The 19754-nt window shown below is 43.8% G+C and overlaps 1 protein-coding gene across 3 annotated transcripts; it reads right to left on the reverse strand.

Annotated features, from left to right (window-relative positions):
- Nucleotides 1-1589: 1589 nt before the first annotated feature.
- Nucleotides 1590-4974, reverse strand: LOC114627848 (transmembrane epididymal protein 1A-like). 3 transcript variants are annotated; one of them, XM_028775771.1, is made up of 3 exons: nt 4715-4974; nt 3311-3427; nt 1590-3132 (listed from the first exon to the last, which is right to left on the reverse strand). In XM_028775771.1, the coding sequence occupies exons 2-3, from the start codon at nt 3312-3314 to the stop codon at nt 2417-2419; spliced, it is 720 nt and encodes a 239-aa protein (XP_028631604.1). In that variant the 5' UTR covers nt 3315-3427; nt 4715-4974; the 3' UTR covers nt 1590-2416. The 3 variants fall into 3 exon arrangements, with proteins under 3 accessions (XP_028631604.1, XP_028631605.1, XP_028631603.1); XM_028775772.1 differs by lacking the exon at nt 3311-3427; XM_028775770.1 differs by lacking the exons at nt 3311-3427; nt 4715-4974 and having other exon boundaries at nt 1590-3259.
- Between the last annotated feature and the right edge of the window lie 14780 nt (nt 4975-19754).

Below are 19754 nucleotides of genomic sequence, written 5' to 3' on the forward strand. Positions count from 1 at the left end.
GAGAGAGAGAGAGAGAGAGAGAGAGAGAGAGAGAGAGAGAGAGAGAGGAATCTGGAAGTGGTGATCTGCTATGAGAGATGGAAGTGGTGATCTGCTATGAGAGATGGAATCGTCTGTATCTGAACTTCAAAGTGCTCAATGTTGGACAAGTCTAAGCTGGTTTTGGTGTCTCCCCTCTTTAGCTAAAGATATCATCTTAGAACAGTTTTGAGACATGAGTAAGCACATGAGATATTAGAGGATGTGTGTGAGTGTGTGTGTGAGTGTGTGTGTGAGTGTGTGTGATAAGATCGAATTACAATTACAGTGGAAAAGGTTAATTTTAAATTAAAATAAAAACCATAATGTTTTTGTGTAGTGCTAGAGTTTGAACCCAGGCCTTGCACATGCTGGGCAAGTACTCTACCACTGAGCTACCCAGTCAGCACTTCCTTCCTTCTTTAAATAGCCCCCTGTATAGCTCACATTGTTTACATTGTTGCTGTTTTGGGCCTAGGTTTCATTAGCCTGGGCTGCTCTTGATCTCCTGATTCTCTTTCTCTCGCTTTCCCAAGTGCTAGGATTGCAGGTGTGGACCACCATGCTGTGTGGTCCAGGCTGCTCTCGATTCTGGAATTATTTTGCCTCTGTCTCCCAAGTGCTGGAACTACAAGGCTGTACCTCCATGTCTGGCTCCAAAATACATTCTTCATTTAAAAACAAACAAAAAAAAGGGTGTTGTCTGAGTGGGGGAGAACTAAGAATTGTGCTACACCAACAGGAAAATGTGCGGAAGAAAAATGGGTTCTGAACCCAACACCCCAACCTCAAGACACCCACAAAAGCGCTGGGCTCAAAGACCGAATCAAAACCTGAAAAGACATCCATGGTGTGGAGGAGAAGCCAGGGGCTGGATTGTGGCAATTAGGAAAAGGCAGAACCCTCTTAGGAGACCCTAGTGCCCCAGGGGATCCAGGACTAGTTGGAAGCATGGAAACTGAGTGTAAGGGAGCTAGAGGCATCCCTTCCTTCCGTATCAAGGCCCTCTGTCCTGCATTTGAGAGGAACATTTTGGCTTAACGATCCTACTGATGCGGGACAAGCCACTGTGGATTGTTGGCCGTGAGCTAGAGGTCTGAGCACATGCAAAGATGTGGTTGAATGCATCTAAGTGGTTCCAGAAATCACCTCTCCTCTTAGCTATGGTTCAGATTTCTCATAAGCACCCCCCAAACCAGAGGATGAGGGCTCCTGACCACCAGATAATAACTTACTCCTGACACACCTTGCCTTCTGAACAAGAAAATTAGCAAGATGGGTCAGAAGCAGAGGACATATCTACTTCTCCTAGAAACTAAATCAATCAATCAATTAATAATCAATAATAAATCAAATGGCCCTTTGGAGCCTTACTCCAAGCCCACTTTGTCTTAACTGGATATTTCACCCTCCATCTGGAGTGAGGAACATTCTTCCTACCAAGGCTCCCCAGTGGTTTAGCTCAACTGGAATTTCACTCCCTGGCACCCCCTATAGCATTAGGGAATGTAGCACTTAGTTGCTTTGGCCCTTTGAGTAACATTTCCCAACAGAACCATTGTGAGACAGAATAAGCAAGCCAGTAGACTTTATTATCCATGGGAACCAGAGAGGGCTGGAGCTGGCCAAGTCTACTATTTGGAAACTTACTGAGATGAGTCCAGACAATGGGCTGAGAGGCTAAGGAGGAGAACATGACCATACTTGGGGAAGCCCCTGTGGCCTTCTCCCGTGTATAGGGCCTCGCTGCATTCTATCAGACCCTATAGAGGAAGGTGCAGTTCACAAGGGTCTGACTTTCAGTCAGAGCAATCACAAAGTGGTCAGAGGAACAAACCAGGAGCAGTTCGGAACTTCACATAGCCAAGAAAACAGCCTGGACTTGGAATAAGCATCACAGAAGTCAAGGACAAGGATGAGGGGATGGTTATTATGATAGCTGAATTACAATATGCTAAGTGTGATTTCTAGCTAGTATTTCTATACAGTAAAGTTAAAAAAAAAAAAACAGTTATCAAAAGTTCCAAAGGCAGGACTTACTAAATTCATTATGTTCTCATGGGAGTGACGTGAAGGGTATGGGGGAGGGGTACAAAGAGGTTCAGGCCAAGCAGGTGCTGCGGCTGGAGGATTGGAGAGGCTTGCAGGGGGCTAAGCGAGGGAACGTCATAGCTGTGTGATCTCATTCATTCATCTTTCTTCTGCACCCTTCAGCAAATTAGATGAAAAGAAGCCAGAGCGGAGAGAAGGTAAGCCCATCCCACCGCAGTCTGCTGCCTAAAGATGGGGCACCTCTGAAGGACATCCGATCCTCTTGACAAGCTCCCCTCTCATGACTTGACATCCAGATGGCCTTGCAGCATGCAGCCAATAGGAAACCACTTGGGCATGTCCAGATTCAGGTATCAGCACCAAGGTAACGGAACCACAAAATGGAGAAACCGTAGGCGGAGATCATCAAGAAGGCACCAAAGGCCACATGCCAGCAGAAGAAAGTGGTGGCAAACGCCATGTCATTCTCGTCATCGTCCAACCATTTATAGCCAGAGAGTGGTTTGTACAGCATGAAGCCTATCTGCATCAGCCAGGAGCCTGTGACAACGTACAGAAAGGCCTTCAGCATCCAGATCAGCAGCACATTAGGAGCCCACAGCTCTATCGTCCCCACGAGGGTCAGCAGGAACATGGCCTGGATGAGCAGCATGTGAGTCTGCAGCTCCACTCCTTCTGTGTCCTGCATATGAGACACCATCAGGGGCAAGAACAGATACATGCTCAACGCTTGGGCGCCTTGCTCCAGAACTACACACCTCTTGGGCAGCAGGTTCTGGCTGACCACATCTGCACACCCACTCAGAAAGAAGGACATGTAGAGAGTGAGATGCTGCCACTGTTTGCGGTACATGAAGTTTCTCAGGTGATGCCTCTTGGTGATGAGTATCAACTGCCAATGTATGCTGTTCAACTCTTGGGCTACTAAAATGCAAGAACTCAGTATCTTCAGAAAGCCGATGTAATACATTTGCCGTAACCTTGCCCATCTTCCTTTGCTCCAAGGACGGAGTGGTGGATATTGGACAGGTGAGTTGCATATCACAGCCCTGGAGAGAAGTGCTGCATGATAAAGTCCATAGAGGAATAAGGACAGGCCAGGAAACAGATGACCCTCAAACCCTCCCATGGATCCCAAGGTAGATGTGGTCAAAGGCAGAAGCAAAAGCAAATGGCCATTCACTCAGGGCTCTAGAACATGGCAGGAGTCTCCTAAAGCTTGCTTATAACTCCTACCTACCCATCCCACTGCATCCACTTGCAGAAGGGAAATGGTTTTGGAGGAAACCCAAACGTAGGGTGGGGTGGGTGTCATGGTTTCCGTTCTGGTCTTCTGCTCTGGTTCATTGATAACCAGCTACCCATTGGCAAACAATGAAATCAGCATGTCTCCAACACAATGCTTGGCTATCAGCTGTTCTTACATCCCATAACTTGTCTCTCTGTTCATCTGTTCTTAGTCCTTTTGCTACTTTCCTTACTTTCTTCCTCTCTTGGTCTATTCAGGATGCAAAATACTATTAATGATACCAATTATTAGACCATGTGGCTTATAAACAGAAAATATTTAATTTCTAGAGGTTGGATGTTCACAATGAAGATGCTAGAAGACTCAGTATCTGGGGAGACATGCCTTCCCACAAACAGTATTTTCTCACTGTGTTCGCACATCTTCTAAGCAGAAAGCCTCCTCTCTGGGGCCTCTTTAACTGGGGTGCCTATACCATTTATACAGTTTTACTCTTATGACCTAATTACCTCCCCAGAGGCCATCATAGTTTACAGAGTGAGTTCCAGGACAGCCAGGGCTACACCGAGAAACCCTGGAGAGAGAGAGAGAGAGAGAGAAAGAGAGAGAGAGAGAGAGATCTATTTTATTTGTAATCATTGCTGATATGAAGGAAAACTATAATTTTGTATTGATCTTCATGTTAACTCTCTTGGATTGCCATTGTTCTAATTTTCAATGATTTAATATAATCATATCATCTTCAAATTATCTCACTTCATAATACCATCATCTTGTATAAATACATGGAATTTTAAAAAAATGTTTTATTAGTACAGATTAGTTGTAAATAGTAACAGGTTTCATTATAACATCTTCACACATGCACCTAAGAATTCATGTTAATTCCCATTACTCTCTTCTGGCCTCCCCTCACTTGAGTTAAGAGTTGGAAGAGCAACCAGTGCTCTTAACCACTGAGCCATCTCACCAGCCCCGCAACACAAGAATTTTCAAAGACACAAACTTCTGATCATGACATCTCTAGACTCACAGAATGTAAAGAACTCAGAGAAAGTGTACAATACATGTTCCTTGAGATTCCTTACTGAGGGCTGGGGCCGTTGCTCAGTGGACAGAATGCTTTCCTAGCACGCATGAAACACTTTAAGGTAATAACAGTGTGAGTTTGCTGTGAAACATTTTCTCTCGTAAACACTTAGCTAGAATTTGATGGTCATGCTACCCTTCATGACAGCCAACCAAATACAAGGGTTGTCTCAAGACATGCTTTTCCTTTCCAAAGAACTCTCTAGTTAGTTCCTTTACTTTATCCCCGTTTACTTCCTTTGTTTGGACATAATCAACTCTGTATTATTAAAATACCTCTCAATTCAAATCCCCTTTTATTCCTACCTCTTCTGCAGCCAGGTGAGCTTTGAGAAGGAGAGCTAATTACACCAGCGCCTGATTTGAACTCTTCAATGGCCTTTTGAACTTAGCTGTGGCTTCACAGGCCAGATCCACCCTTGAATAACCTTCAAGGCACCTGGTGACTTGGCCTGGTCTCATTTCCAGTTGCTTTCCATGTGTGTCTGAAACTCTCGGTTAGTTTGTTTATTTCTGTCCCAGACTCATTCTGCATCTGGGTAACTCTGGTTCGTTATCTGTCCTTCAAGGCTCAACTTAAACTAGGCTACCTCCCGGCTGGACAGGACATTTCCCTGTGCAAACTGTAGATGTCTATATCACCGCCTTTGTCTCACCGTTTCATACCTGTTTATTTACTAGGAAATCTTTAGCATGTGTTTATCTTCTTGGACTCTTTAGAATCCAGTGTCAGCCTGGAGGTCGTGAATGATGAGTAAGTAGATTATCAGGTGTCCTAAAACACCTCATAATGAAGTTATAAAGACAAAACAGATACATGCAAATGTAACTGAGGCAGGAGAAGCTTGCTAACAGCAGTCCTGAAACACAGAGACTTAAAAAGCGAGACTCTGCTGACTTCCCTTAGTGCTGCCTAAGCAAACACTTTATTCAGGAGAAAAACTCTGTTCCACAGAAGTGAGCTCTTTTTGCAGAAGAGACGATTTGTCAAGCTGTTTCTTCATCTGCTGTAGTTCTTCCATGGGGGCCCTCCGCTTATCTATGTTCCAAGGCAGTGTGGGGCTATTTCAGTTATCCCTACCGTTACAGTTGCTAATTAATCAAATCGACCTGGTGGAGGCGGTGTTGGTGGCGGTGTTGGTGGCGTGCATTCCTCAATACCCACCCCGATGTTCTGGGTTCCCAAATGAAATGCACACACACGCAGCCTTACATTTTAATATGCTTTAAACAGCTCAGTGGCTGGGTCACTTCTTAAGATCCCACTTAGCTAACACCTCCCCTCCAATATTCCTGAGTTATTATTTACTAAAATCAATATTCCATCTTTGCTGTCCTAGACACAATCGGGGGCCACCAGAGGCTGCCCTTCTCCCGCTCTTACATGATTGGTATGCTCAGGCCTGATCCTTAACTCATTTCTCATCATGGCGGTTCTCTCTCCTCTTCTCCTTCCTCCATTCCTTGCCTGGAAATACTAAAAGTCCCGCCTCTGTCTCCCTGCCCAGTCATTGGCTGTCGGCAACTTTATTTACCAATCAAAACAAACTAGGGGTAGGTACCCTACCCCAGGGGAAGAGGGGCAGGTAGAATCACAGACCTACTGAACCCAAACCTGCATTTGACCTGTTGACTCAGGTGCGTAATTAATTTGAAAAGTCTTGATTTAAATTTTATGGTGGTGATGTAGTCAGAACATACAAATAATTCTGATGGGAGGGGCCAGGATAATCCTTATAAAGCAGTTGATGTTTGCTTTGAAATTGGAGGTGAATAGATGGGCATCTGGTAAGGAAGTGTAGGAGATTTCTGGTGGTGAGAATTGTTGGGGGAGAGTGCAGGGGCAGGAGATCACACTGGCAGAATAGGACAAAATAGTTTCAAGAGTTCTCAAATCTCTCTCTGGCATAGATAGCCCTGCCCAATAGGTAGGTCCCATATATCCTTGCCACCGACCTGTGTGATGAGTCCCTCTGGGCCCTTGTCACCTGACTTCTCACTAGTTGCTGATTAGTGCATCGATGAGAAGCCTCCCAGCTCCTCACCCTCAGTGACCCCTCAGGGATAAGGGGCTAATGTTTGCAATCAGCAAAGGGTACCGAGTCTCAGATCTCATGCCAAGCCATCTGGTCCCTGGCAGCAACTCTGAAGATGTGGTAAGATGTGGGTACAGGCTCCACGTGGATTCCAGGCAGCCCAAACAGCCTATGGGAAGGGGGTTTCCTCCCATGCAGATCATAAGGGAAGCTGGCTCTAGAGAAAGTCGAAAAGTAGTTAAAAGATATGAAAGGGAATGCTTGCTTGGGCTCATGCACCTCTTCCAAACCCGGCAGCCAAGAGTTCTGGCATCGCCTAGGCAATTTTGGGAAGGTCTTCCATTTTTCTCTTTTTCAGAGTGCTTGCATTCCCTCTGAATTCACTAATTCACTTATGAGTGTCAAAATTAAAACATTCTTCTCAGGGACTTGGTTTCCACCTAGATCACATGGCAGTGTTTGTACTGAGAAGTCCATACTGGTACCTCTTGGGGAACGTCTGTTGGCTATGTCTATTGGCTAATGATATGTTGGTTATTAGCCATCTAGTGAGCAAATATATCACTTTTCTTCATAAATATTAGGAAAAAACTACTATAGTGTTTGGAAACAGTATGTTCAGGCCAAGTGATCTGATGTGTATATTTGGGAGAGTCTGATATTTATTAATAAAGAAACAATGGAAAGTTCTACAATAAAGTATATCATTAACAATTTTAACATTTCACAAAGCTAAACACTGTATAATTTTTTTTCATTTGTTTTACACAAATCTATGAGTTAATGCATTTTGGATCGTTTGGGCTAGAAAGTTTCCACTGGCTTGGAAAATTTTTGTTGTTGTTTGTTCTCTTTTTGTGTGTGTGTGTTTCGAGACAGGGTTTCTTTGTGTAGCCCTGGCTGTCCTGGAACTCATTCTCTAGACCAGGCTGTCTTAGACTCAGAGATCCACCTGTCCTCAAAGTCTGATTGCTGGGCCTAAAAGGTATGTACCACCATTGCCCTTGGAGAATTGTTTTTCAAAGCAAACATTTACCAATTTAACAAGACTTCTAGAGAAAGCACACCCTCTGAGCTGTCTGATCTGGAGGAAGTAGTGATTAAGAACCAGGTTGTTTCTAGTTTTCCTCTCAGCTAAGTCTTACTGACCTTTGTTCTCAGGCTAGCAAGCACACGTTTCAAGATTCCAGCGACACTTCTCAATACCACACTCTTACAACTTTATTTTACATATGTGTAGCTGTCTTTCTGTTCCATTTCATGACTGAGGAGTGTCTTTTCCATCACGAGTGTATGCTAGCTGACCCTCCTTGTGGATTAGCTCTGTTATGGGGTGAATACATATGTAATAATTATATAATTGTATGGTCATAGACTGAAGTCTCCAGTACCACAGAAGATAATCTTATTTGGAAGAGATTGTTGCAGATATGATTGTCTAAGTTGAGGCCCTATTAGGGTAGGGCGGGGCCCTGATCCAATATAACTGGTGTCCTTATTAAAGGAGAAGATTTGGACATACATCCAGAACACAGGGACCAGCACACAAACAATCCGGGTGATATTTCTGTGGCCTTCAGAAAGGTGTGCCGGTACTCTGCTCTCTTAATTGTTGCCTCTAGAGCTAACCTTAACTTCCTGTTGTTTTTGTCACTCGGTCTTTTGTATCTTATTCAGCAGCCCTAGCAAACTCAAGGGTTGGAGCTATGTAGTCGATCAGGAACCCATCGCTGCTGAGGATGTACCGTCCTCTGTTTCTGCAAGCATCCCCTAAGTGCCACCAAACTAGTGTCGAACTTTTCATCAATATCTTGGTAGGGTTTGTGCACTGCCTAAGCATGAGTGTGGAGAAGCTCCAGATTCTCTCAGAGGCCTCCTTTGTTTGTTCCTTGGTTCCCCCTCTTTGATATTGCTGTGTTTCCAAGGGTGACTCTGAACTTCTGATCCTCCTCCCTCCACCTCCGCACTCCTGGAATTATCGGTGTGCGTCACTGTGCTAGATTTTTTTGTGGTGCTGAGGATGGAACCAGGGCTTTGTGTGTGCAGCGTAAGCAAAATACCAACTGAGCTACCTCCAAAGCTGCTCATCTCATTTTCTACCTTGAACGAGCAGAGAGCAGCTTCCTTGTCTTTTGTGAACATATGGATTTGTTTAGTCTTTCTCATGCTGAGAGGCCCATACTTCCAAGCTTCCAAATCCAGCTTTTATATAGGAATCATGTTCCCATTCACTGAGACTGGACCTCCTACCCACCAGCATTAAATGGCCACAGGTGGGTCCATTCCCACCTGGTTTGCCCCAGAATCAACCCGGAAGATTCACATCTAATTATCAGTAGTATTTAATATTTTATCCCAGGAGAACTGGGGTTTTCTTTTGATTTTGACTATAAAACAAATCTGCCCACCATCTTATCTTTTTCAGTCCAGTGTGTCTTTTCCTGAAGGAAGTGGGAGGTGGCAGGCTAGATTGTTCAGCATAGGTCCGTAGAATGGGAATTAAAGGAGTCCTTGTTTTCTAGGGAGGATGGAGGTGTTTGGGTTAGGATAGGTTTCACATTTATATGGGCCTCTTCTTCCTTCTCAGGGCAGGGTCTATGGGTGATTCAAAGTCTGGAAAGAGCTGCTTCTGGGGGCTGAAGTTCCTCTCCCATGTCCATCATTGACCTTCAGTACTCAGGGAGTCACAGAGAATCGATGCCTAGCAACTGAGTCCCAGGCCACCTAAAAGGGAGCTCTGCACCTCCTCTCTGGGGAAGAGAGACAAAGGAAACCAAGAACAGGATGTCCAAACTACATGAACCAGTGTTAGAGACAGCCTAACTATATCAGTTGAATTCTGTAATCTGTTAGTGATCACCTCATTCTTGTTAATATCATTTTGACCAGGAGAGCTAATCTGCTGATGTGACTTCTCACAAAAGGGAAAGGGGTGTGTGTGTGTGCGTGTGTGTGTGCGTGTGTGTGTGTGTGTTCCTGTTACTTCAAAGTCTTGAATGGACTCTACTTTTATCAACATAGAAAATGATGTACCAGTGACTTTGAGAGTTGACCTTTCTGTCAGTCCTCTGAGAATAAAAATGTACAGGTACATGCTTCTTAGTGTTCATAAAACCAACTTAACTGTCACCAGATTACTCAGAAGACGAGACAAAATAAAGGATGAAGGTCTTCTTTTTCTTCAATTTTCAATTCAGTTTCTCAAAGTGAGCATTGTAAAAAATGTATTTGGAAATCTTTGCCACTATTTTTAACAGATTTGTTTTATTTCACATGTATGTGTCTAAGTGTATATCTGTGTACCATGTCCATGCAGGTAGGTGCTCTCACATGGAGACCAGAAGAGGACACCAGTTTCCCTGGAACTGGAATTACAGACAATTCCATACCATCTGATATGGGTGCTGGGACCCAACCCTGGGTCCTCTCAAGGAGCAGCAAGTTCTCTTACTGCTAAGTCATCTCTCCAATCCGTGCTAGTAGTTTTTCGTCAGTGCTTCCTGCATGCCTGGCAAGTGCTGTAGCCCTTTGCTGGCATCTTTAATAAGGTATGTTGGATCTAGTTTAATTTGTTTCTTCTGCCCCACTTACTTGACCTACTATACGGAATGGACACTGGAAACCAGCAGTACAGAAGCAGGATGGGAAGGGGTGGAGTTCTGTGATTATCTACACAAGGTCCCAAACTTAGGAACATTTAGACTCTGTTCTGCTTGTCAGTTTAGTCTTTCGTCAGTATACTAACTTCCTGTGGCCAATTTCAGCTTTATTCTTCAATTATGTGCATCTTAAAATCTCCCATAATCTTATAAATGAATCAGCTGAGTGAACTGGTTAACACTGTGTCTAAAGAGGGAGTGGACCGGTTGTAAGTCTTGTGGTTATCTGCACAAGTTTCATACTTACAACTTAAGAACATTGACTTTGTAAGGGTGATTTTTATTCTTTTTGGACATTCTCTATATTCTGGATACTTTTCTATGAATGACCTATCAGAATACAGTAACATATAATTAGATTTTTCTCTAAAATATCCTATTTTATATCTAATTCCAAATGTACAAGTACAAGTTTAAGGCACCTTTTCATTCTTTCTTTCTGTGTGTATTTCCATCTGTCACCTAACACTGCCCTGTTCCTTCTCTATCATGCTGACAGCATGGGTAGAATGCTTTATCTTTGAGTACACTGTCGCTGTCTTCAGACACACCAGAAGAGGGCATCGGATCCCATTACAAGCCACCATGTGGTTGCTGGGAATTGAACCCAGGACCTCTGGAAGAGTAGTCAGTGCACTTAACCGCTGAGTCCTCTCTCCAGCCTCCACCATCTATTTCAAATGAATGCTAATTCTTCTTAGTCGCTAGGACATGATGAGAACTGAAGACAGAGATGCTTACAAAGATACAATCAAGATGTTGTGTGCCTTTGTGGGCTGTGTTCCTACAGATGGATCCAGTCCAGCTACACTGGCCCCAGTGTGCACTGTGAACGGGGGCATGAAGTTTAAAATTAAAAGGACTGGGCAGTGGGTATAGAGGTGGCTCCGTGGTTAAGAGTGCTTGCTGCTCTTGGGAGGACCTGAGTTCAACTTCCAGCACTCATGTTGGGCTACACGAGACCCCAAACTTAGGAACATTTAGATTCTGTTCTGCTTGTCAGTTTATTCTTTCATCAGTATACATCAGTATTCCTTTTGCCGGATACTGTCTCGTGCATTATGAACCATTCAATGTCTCTAGCCCATGTTCATGTAACAGCAGTAACATTTCCAATCATGATGAAATTGAAAGTGTACCTTACAGCTTTCAAAGAGTTCCCAAGGAGAATGCTACCATCAAAGTGTTGAGAGGCAATTCCCCTTGGTGCCTGTTAATTTCTTTTTTTTTTCTTTTTTTTTTCTTTTTGGTTTGGTTTTTTGAGACAGGGTTTCTCTGTGTAGCCCTGGCTGTCCTGGAACTCACTCTGTAGACCAGGCTGGCCTCGAACTCAGAAATCCGCCTGCCTCTGCCTCCCAAGTGCTAGGATTAAAGGCGTGAGCCACCACCGCCCAGTGTTAATTTAATTTTTAACACACACACATATATTATATAGTAATATAAGTTATTATATTAATAATTAAATTTACATCATTATTTTGAAATAAAGCTACATTTACACATAATTGCAAAGATAAGCTTCACCTGTCAAAGAATGTTGGTCATCCTGTGTCCAGCTTATTTTACGTAATATAATAATTTCCAGTTCTATTCATTATTCCTACAAATGCTATCATTTCACTTTTCTTGTTACCACATTTTTATTTACTTGTTTTGTGTATATGTGGGTTATGTACATGTGGCGGTCAGAAGACAACTTCAGGGAGTGGGTTCTTTCCTCTCTCCAGATAGTGTGTAGTGTTTTCATTAGGTGATTTTCTCCTTTGCTGTTCAGAAACATTATTTTTATTTTACTCTGTCTGTCTGTCTGTCTGTCTGTCTTCTCTATGTAGCTCTGGCTATCCTGGAACTCTCTCTTTAGACCAGGCTGGCCTCAAACTCATAGATCCTCCTGTCTCAGCTTTCTGAGTACTGGAAGTGCTTTCTGAGTACATGGTGTACACCAACATGACCAGCTGGGGCTTGCTACCTGTCTGCCAACTCCAGGGAGAGACCTTACCTCAAAGGGATAGAAACGAATACAAGATCAGGAGGGAAGATATCTCTGTGCATGTGTACAATGCACATGCGTCACACATAGCATGTATCTTCATGTCTATACCAAGAGTATTTTAAAACTACACATAAAGCCAGCTGCTGTGGCACACACTCATACTCTCGGTCCTTGGAAGGAGGAAGATAAGGAGCCTGCGGCTTACCTGAGCCAAGAAGCAAGACCCTAGCTCAACACACACATACATACGCACACTCAAATCTAAATGCCATAAAGCAAAGATAGAAGAAATCAAAATAGAACCACTCTTGTTCACAGAACATTCTCTGGACTTCTGAGGCAGTGCATATAACACATCTTTCACCTGCCACATTAGCTTAGATGTTGTTTTCCTAAAAGGTGGTGCCCATCTGATGTCCTGCATAGAACTACTCAAGTCCTCCTAAAGTGGGTGCAGCTGTGCTTTCCTCTACCTGGTGGAGACTTGAGCCTCCATTAGGACACACCACAGCCCCTCTCCCTGGGGGACTACGAGCTATTTGTGTAATTCATATTGTCTTTCTTTCCTCTTTGTGTACTACCTGTTGCATTTTGTAGGGGGTGTTAGATCAAGTTTCTTGCTCACAGCAGATGTCTGACCCTTGTTTGCTGAGTACGGCACACAGAGGCATTGCAAAAGATGAGATCCCCGGTATTCTGGTTCCACAGCCCCTTGTTTGCAGCTCAGATGGATGAGATCTAAGGGTTTGCTGTCATCAAAAGCAAACGCTGGCCGATTGCCAGAGGGCATCTACCCCAGCCTGGCTTCTGCTTCAAAGTTCCCCCAAGTCCCAGCCGCAGTCCTCTTGATCTTTCTTTGTTTGCTCATTAAAGTTAATTTGGGACATGAGAGGATCAGAGAATGAATATTTCATTAAGGCCAGGTCTTCCCAATTCAGCAACCTCAGACAAAACAGGTAAAAATAGGGCAAAAGTTGTAAGCAACGTACACGGGCTGGACCTAGGCCTCCCCACACACATATAGCAGATGTGCACCTTGGTCTTCATGTGGGTCCCGGACAACTGAAGAGGGGGCTATCCCAGAAGCTGTTGCCTGTACGTGGGATATGTTCTTCTAGCTGTACTGCCTTGTCTGGACTCAGTGAGAGAGGAAGCACCTAGCCTCGAAGAGACTTGAAGTGCCAGGGTTGGGGGGATACTGAAGGAGGCCCCCAACCTGCTCAGAGGAGAAGGGGAGAGGGGGATGTGGGTAGGATTGTGGGAGGAAGTGACTGGGAGGGGGACAGTGAGCAGGATATAATGTGAGTGAGTAAAAACTAAATCAAACTAAAAAAAATGTTGCAAGCACAGGCCATTCTGGCACGTGGTTGAATCACAGGCCCCCTGTTCACAGGCTGCCTCTTCAATGGACTTGGGGATGCTAAGGACACAGAGGGATGTACTCGTGTCTTCACAGAGATGCTATCAGTTTTTGTGGAGCTCCGCAGCTGTCCTTCTTGGGGAGTTTGTTTGAAATGGTCATGCCACACATCCTTGGCTTGGGCTAATGTGCTTCATGCTGGTGTTAGCCACCACTCTGAAACTCTTGCTGTCTGCCAAGGGTTTTGCTGGGTTTTGTTGTTTGTTTGTTTTTTACAGAGTTTCTGTGATAAAAGTGGGATTCCAGCAAATGGGTAGACAGACTCTCAGCATCTCATCCATTGCCTCTGGGGTGTCTAAAAAAAATTTCAGTCTTTCTTAGTGATAGGAACGACACTAACTAGTAATGGCTGTATTTTGTGCTGTTGCTCCAATTTAGGTGACAGTGAGGCAAACGCTTTTATTCAATTTCATTGTTTAAAATCTTTTTAAAATTATGTGTGTGAGAGAGAGAGGGGGGAGGGGAGGAGGAAGAAAACGAGGAGGGGGATACTGGGTGTCCGGCTCTATCTCCCTCCAACTTATTCCTTGAGACAGAATCTCTTATTGAATCTGGAGCTAGGCTAGTAGCCAACAAGCCCCAGAAACCCCTCCCTAATTCCAGATGTCCTTGCTTTATCACAGGGCTGCTGGGTATTTGAACTCACATTTGCATATCAAGCGCTTGTGTCTGCTGAATCATTTCTGAAGTCCCTAAAATCTGCGGTTAATTGAGGAACAAAATAATAGAGACTGTCACATAAATTACTGGTCTTCTGAAAAGCTAAGGATATCTGTACCTATGCGGCGTGTCATATAATCTTGAGTGACATAAAGTTTTACACAAATGAGGAAACATGATGAGCATAAAGATGTAATACATGGGGTTGGAGAGATGGCTCCGTGGTTAAGAGCACTGGCTGCTCTTCTAGAGGACCCCGCACCCACATGGTAGCTCACAACTGCTTTTAAATCCTGTCCCAGGGGATCTGGCACACTCCCACAGACATACACGCAGGCAAAACAACAATGGACATCAAATAAATCTTAAAATGAAATTTGTTTTTTGGGATAGGAGTCTCACTATGTAATTCTGGTTGTCCTGGAACAGCTATGTAGATCCGATAAGGCTGGCCTCAAACTCCCAGAAGTTGGTCCGTCTCTGTCTTCCCAGAGCTGAGATTAAAGTTGTAAACTATGATGCCCTACCTTGTGCGACAGTTTTTAAAGGAAGAATTTAAAATTCAACAGTAAATCCAAATGCTCCAGTAATCACAATAAATTGAAGTACCTTAAATTCTCCTGTCAAAGTAACACAGTTGTTTACAACAGGGTCAAAAAGTTCTAAGTCAAACTATATAATATTTGTGAGACATATGCTTAAAACAATGGAACACAAAAAGGTAGAAATATAAGCATATTTATGCACAAAATAAAAATGATAAAAATAGAAAGAGAAGGGAGAATAACTCAGAGTCATTGTCAAAGAGCAGAACATACTCTCCCAGACTTAAATATATCAGAAAAAAGCCAATATGAACATAGATGATTTTTTATATTATTCAAGGAACAGATACAATGAAAAGCAATGTACATATTTCAAAAACTGAAGAAATAACACCAGTATCAAAAGAACAGAAAAAGAGATACTGCAGTTTATTTTTAAAGTGAAAGACATTCCTCTAGGTTAGTGAGATGCCTCAGTGGGTAAAGGTGTTGGCTGCTGAGTGTGACCAACTGAGTTTGATCCCCAGGATCCATGTGGTGGAAGGAGAGAATCAATTCCCACAAGTTGTCCTCTGACCTCTATATGTGATCTGTAGCACGTGCACATGAACACACAGACATACACTCATACAGACAGACAGACACACATTAAAAAATTGTAAAGTAATTTTAAAAAAGAAATTCTTTGAGATAGTTTTGTGTTAAAGAAAAAATACAAACAGAAATGGAAAAACTACTCTTCCCTAAAGAAAGGTAATAACTCTATAGATCAAAAACTACATGCCTACAGAATAGCTATTCTAACTGTATAGAAGTTCACTGAAGGCCGGGCAGTGGTGGCGCACACCTTTAATCCCAGCACTTCGGAGGCAGAGGCAGGTGGATTTCTGAATTTGAGGCCAGCCTGTTCTACAGAGTGAGTTCCAGGACAGCCAGAACTACACAGAGAAACCCTGTCTTGAAACAGCCCCCCCCCCCCAAAAAAAAAGAAGTTCACTGAAAAGCACATACTTTGGGGCTAGTTAATTTTGCTATGTGATTTTGTTGTTGTTGTTGTTGTTGTTGGCAAGTTCTTTATAATAAATTAAAACAAAAACAACAGCAGAAAATAACCTGGTTAATTCCAGTGAAGCCAGAGTGAGTCAGATGAACCAGTACCGTAGTCCCTAGGATTGGGGCGAGGGGTGGTGGGGCACATGGCACCGGTTCATATAAGTCCATTCTCCAAAGCTCTTCCACTCCTTATACAGAGTGTCACTATCCAGCACAGAACTGCCAGTTAACAAGTATTAAGCATTCTTACGATGAAATAAAATGTAAAACTCAACCCGTTAGTTGCACTGGCCCCTTTTTACTTATTCAATAACCGCTATAGCTACAAGATTTGAAACAGTGTAAATACTAGAAAAATTCCCATAATGGCAGAAAACTTCTCTGACAAGAGCTACCCAGGCAGCTGCCATGCTGATTTCACTAAATGTAGATGGTTTTTAACTGGCCCACTTGGTGGATAACTTACACTCCTCTTAGCTGTCTAAGACAACAGTTTCTGGAAAACAACTTCATGTTGATAAACGTGGTCTCATCAACTCCCTAGTTTCACTGTGCATAGCATAGAGGTCATTCACATGTATGCTGGCCACACTGGCCACGCTGGCCACACTGGCCAACACTGGCCAAGCAGGTCTTATCATCACTTTGGTGTAATTTATTTCCTATCTCACTGCAGATCAGGCCTTGAACATTCTCTTCTGGGCCTTGCTGGAACCTGTTGTCAAGGAGGTTGTCAGAGGCTCCCGCATCTGGGTTATATTCCTGCCTGAGTCACTCTCCCATCTGCAGCTGCTGGGAGGGACTTAACTGGTGGAAGGCTTTCTCTCTCTGGTGGAGGAGTGTTCTCAATCAGAAAGAAGGAGCCTAGAGGAATTAGGGAGTTCCGAGCATCTCTGGATCTTTCTTCTTCTCCCAGCAGCACTGTCGACTTGACAGTAGAGACTGGCAGAGTCGAGCACGGACCTGGATCTGCTGTAATTACCCCACATAACCTGCATTATTCTCTATCTTATCTGCCCTACAAGAAGTGAGCAATTCCTTTGAGAGCAGCAAAAATCTATTTTCACCTTCTGCTCATCTTCTGACTTGTACGTTTAAGGCTTTCTCTTTGTCTCCTTTCTTGGATTGCATTTTCCATATAATAAATAAATATATTTATTATAATATATTATTTATTGCATCTATAATAAAGATGCTATGTCTATGCTATGCTATAACATGAACATTTGATTGGACCTAAAATAGCTGAATTTTATATTTATTTGACATCTAAGTCAATATAATTTGTGGAAGTGAGCGGGCAACTTTCTAGAGTTCCTTCTTGCCTGTCCCTGTGGGGACCCAGGGATTGAACTCCAGCTGGCACGTTTGTTTGTTTATACACTGAGTCATCTCCCCAGCTCTAAATAAGTATTTTAGGTTAGCATACACAGTCAGGGGCTTCATGTGACATTTTTATATATAAGTATCATTATACCTTGTTCTAATTCAGCCCCCTCCCTCACACATTTTATTTTAATTAATTACTTTAATGTAAATAGTCACCGTTAGTGTCTACCCATATTGGATAGTACAACTGTTGAACACCAGAAGCTGACCCGACTGTTCCTCATCACTGTTATTAGTGTATCGTCAAATTGCCAGAGTCATTTCCTCTCCCCACCCCCAGCCCTCTCGTTTACAACTCAACCATGCATTGTATTCTAGGGAGAACTGTGATGTCACAATGTGCTAAAACTTAAATGTTTTGCTTTCCCCTGAGAAGGAGATTATACTTGTATTTCTCAAATACGGGAGGGACTAGTTTTATGTCAACTTGAGACAAGCTGGAGTCATCAGAGAGAGAGCCTCAGTTGAGAAGATGCCTCTGTAGGATCTGACTGTAGGGCATTTTCTCAATTAGTGATTCATGGGGGAGGGCTCAGTCCACCGTGGGTGGTGCCATTGCTGGGCTAGTGGTCCTGGGTTCTACAAGAAAACAGGATGAACAAGCAAGCCAGTAAGCAGCACTCCTCCATGGCTTCTGTGTCAACTCCTGCCTCCAGGTTCCTGCACTGTTTGTTCTGTCCTGTGATGTGGAAGCATAAGCTGAATAAACCCTTTCCTCCCCAAGTTGCTTCGGTCATGGAGTTTCATCACAGTGATAGTAACTCTGAGTAAGACAAGGCACCTTGCTTTAGAATTTCATCTTGAGGGTCACTCCTGAAGCCACTCTTGATGTGTACTGCTGTATCATCCACTGGTCCAGTAGTCTAAGCTCCAATGAGGCAATAGTATTAAATATGTTAACTAGAGAACCATTTAAGGCATGCTGGCTCGGATGCTCAAAGCACTCAAGGGACTCAAGGACTAGCAGTGCTTGGTGATGACAGTCACCATTGTGGTCAATAGTAGAACAGCTATTAGCTACATCTACCTGATGTCCCAGGAAATAAAGCTCGGGTAGCTCGAGCTATGGGAACTGGCCTCCTGCTAGCGCTATGGCCTTCTGTACATGATACAGACAGCCTACCATGAACCAGTGGGAGGGGCTCCAGGGAAAGACTTCGGTTCTGCCCGTTCCTCTCATTAGCAAACCCAAGAAGCAGCACAGAGTGAAGGTTGTGACTGCTGTCTGTAAGCACTGCTGCCTCTTGAGGTACAGAAGTAGACAGGATGGAGAGAGTTCTAGAATAGTGAGCAAGATAACCGCCACCTATGGGTCCCTAAGCCTTGATCACACAGCCAGTTTTCTTCACATTGCAACAATTTCCCAATGAAACAAAATGACTTCCAAGCACTAATGATGCTAATGACGGCAACCCAAGCCACCGAAGACAGCCAGACTAAAAGATGATTCTGAAATGCCATTGCAGCACTACAACTTCCCCTAGGTTTTGTACGCACTTCTGACAACCACTCTTCTCCTCTTCTTTTTTTAAGATATGGTTTCTCTATGTTGCCTTGGCTGTCCCTGAATTCACTCTGTATTCTAGGCTGGTCCCAAGCTCTCACATCTGCCTGCCTCTACCTCCCGAGTGCTGAGATTAAAGGCATGAGCCACCGTAGCCTGGCTGCTTCTGGCAACTGCCCTAACCTGTGTCTTCTCCCATTAATAACTCAGACCAGTGAAATACTCCTTAGGCTCTGGGAGTTCAGGAGTGTGTCATTGCAGTTAATAAACTCATTTGAAATGAATTCTGAGGGCCCACCCCCTATTTTATCACCTAATGGAATCAGACAAATGGTACTGGCTATGCCTGGGGTATGCAGTTATATGGGGGACTCTCAGATGTGGGAGGCAGGTCTGACAGGAGTGGAGAACCTCCATGGACTTGTGTGGTATCTGGCCAATCTGCTAATCATTCACCATGTCTGGCTTCCTGCTCTGGTTCTGTGGGTAGTGTCCGGTTTGGGATGAGTGATTCCTATCTTCAAAGTCCTAAGACCAGGATGCTCATGTTTGAATGAACAGCACACAGCCTTGATGTTAAGCCAATGTGCAGAACTAACTTTCACAAAGGGAACGTTCTGTGGGGTTACTTGTTCTGCATATGTGCTGCTTTCAACCTTGAACTTCTGGTGCCCTGCTGAATGTTCTGTTCTCCTCCTCCAGCTGCTGACACCCCCATCCCAGCTTCCAGGAAGTCGGGAGATAAAAGTGGTGGTCAAGAGATGGATGATACCTACATGTACCCTCTCATTTACTGTGTCCCTAGACCCTGAGGTACAAGAAGTGCCATTGCTAACGGAAAAACACTACCACTCCCCATGTTACAGTGTGAACCAGGTAGAACTGGGACGGTACAAAGCATATACTGGCAGTCTGCTCATGGAAAACAGTGGAGCTGCAGACGTGGCTTCAAGGGGCCACTTTTACCCAGGGTAGCTCAGGATTTCCCAGAGAAAGACAAGAACCAAACAGACTACCAAGGAACTCTCATCTCTGTTCCTCTGACATCATACCCCTGTGTACTACTGTCTGGATGCACTTTCTGGAG

Source organism: Grammomys surdaster, unplaced genomic scaffold (assembly GCF_004785775.1).
Source record: "Grammomys surdaster isolate TR1022 unplaced genomic scaffold, NIH_TR_1.0 259, whole genome shotgun sequence".
NCBI classification, from domain to species: Eukaryota; Metazoa; Chordata; class Mammalia; order Rodentia; family Muridae; genus Grammomys; species Grammomys surdaster.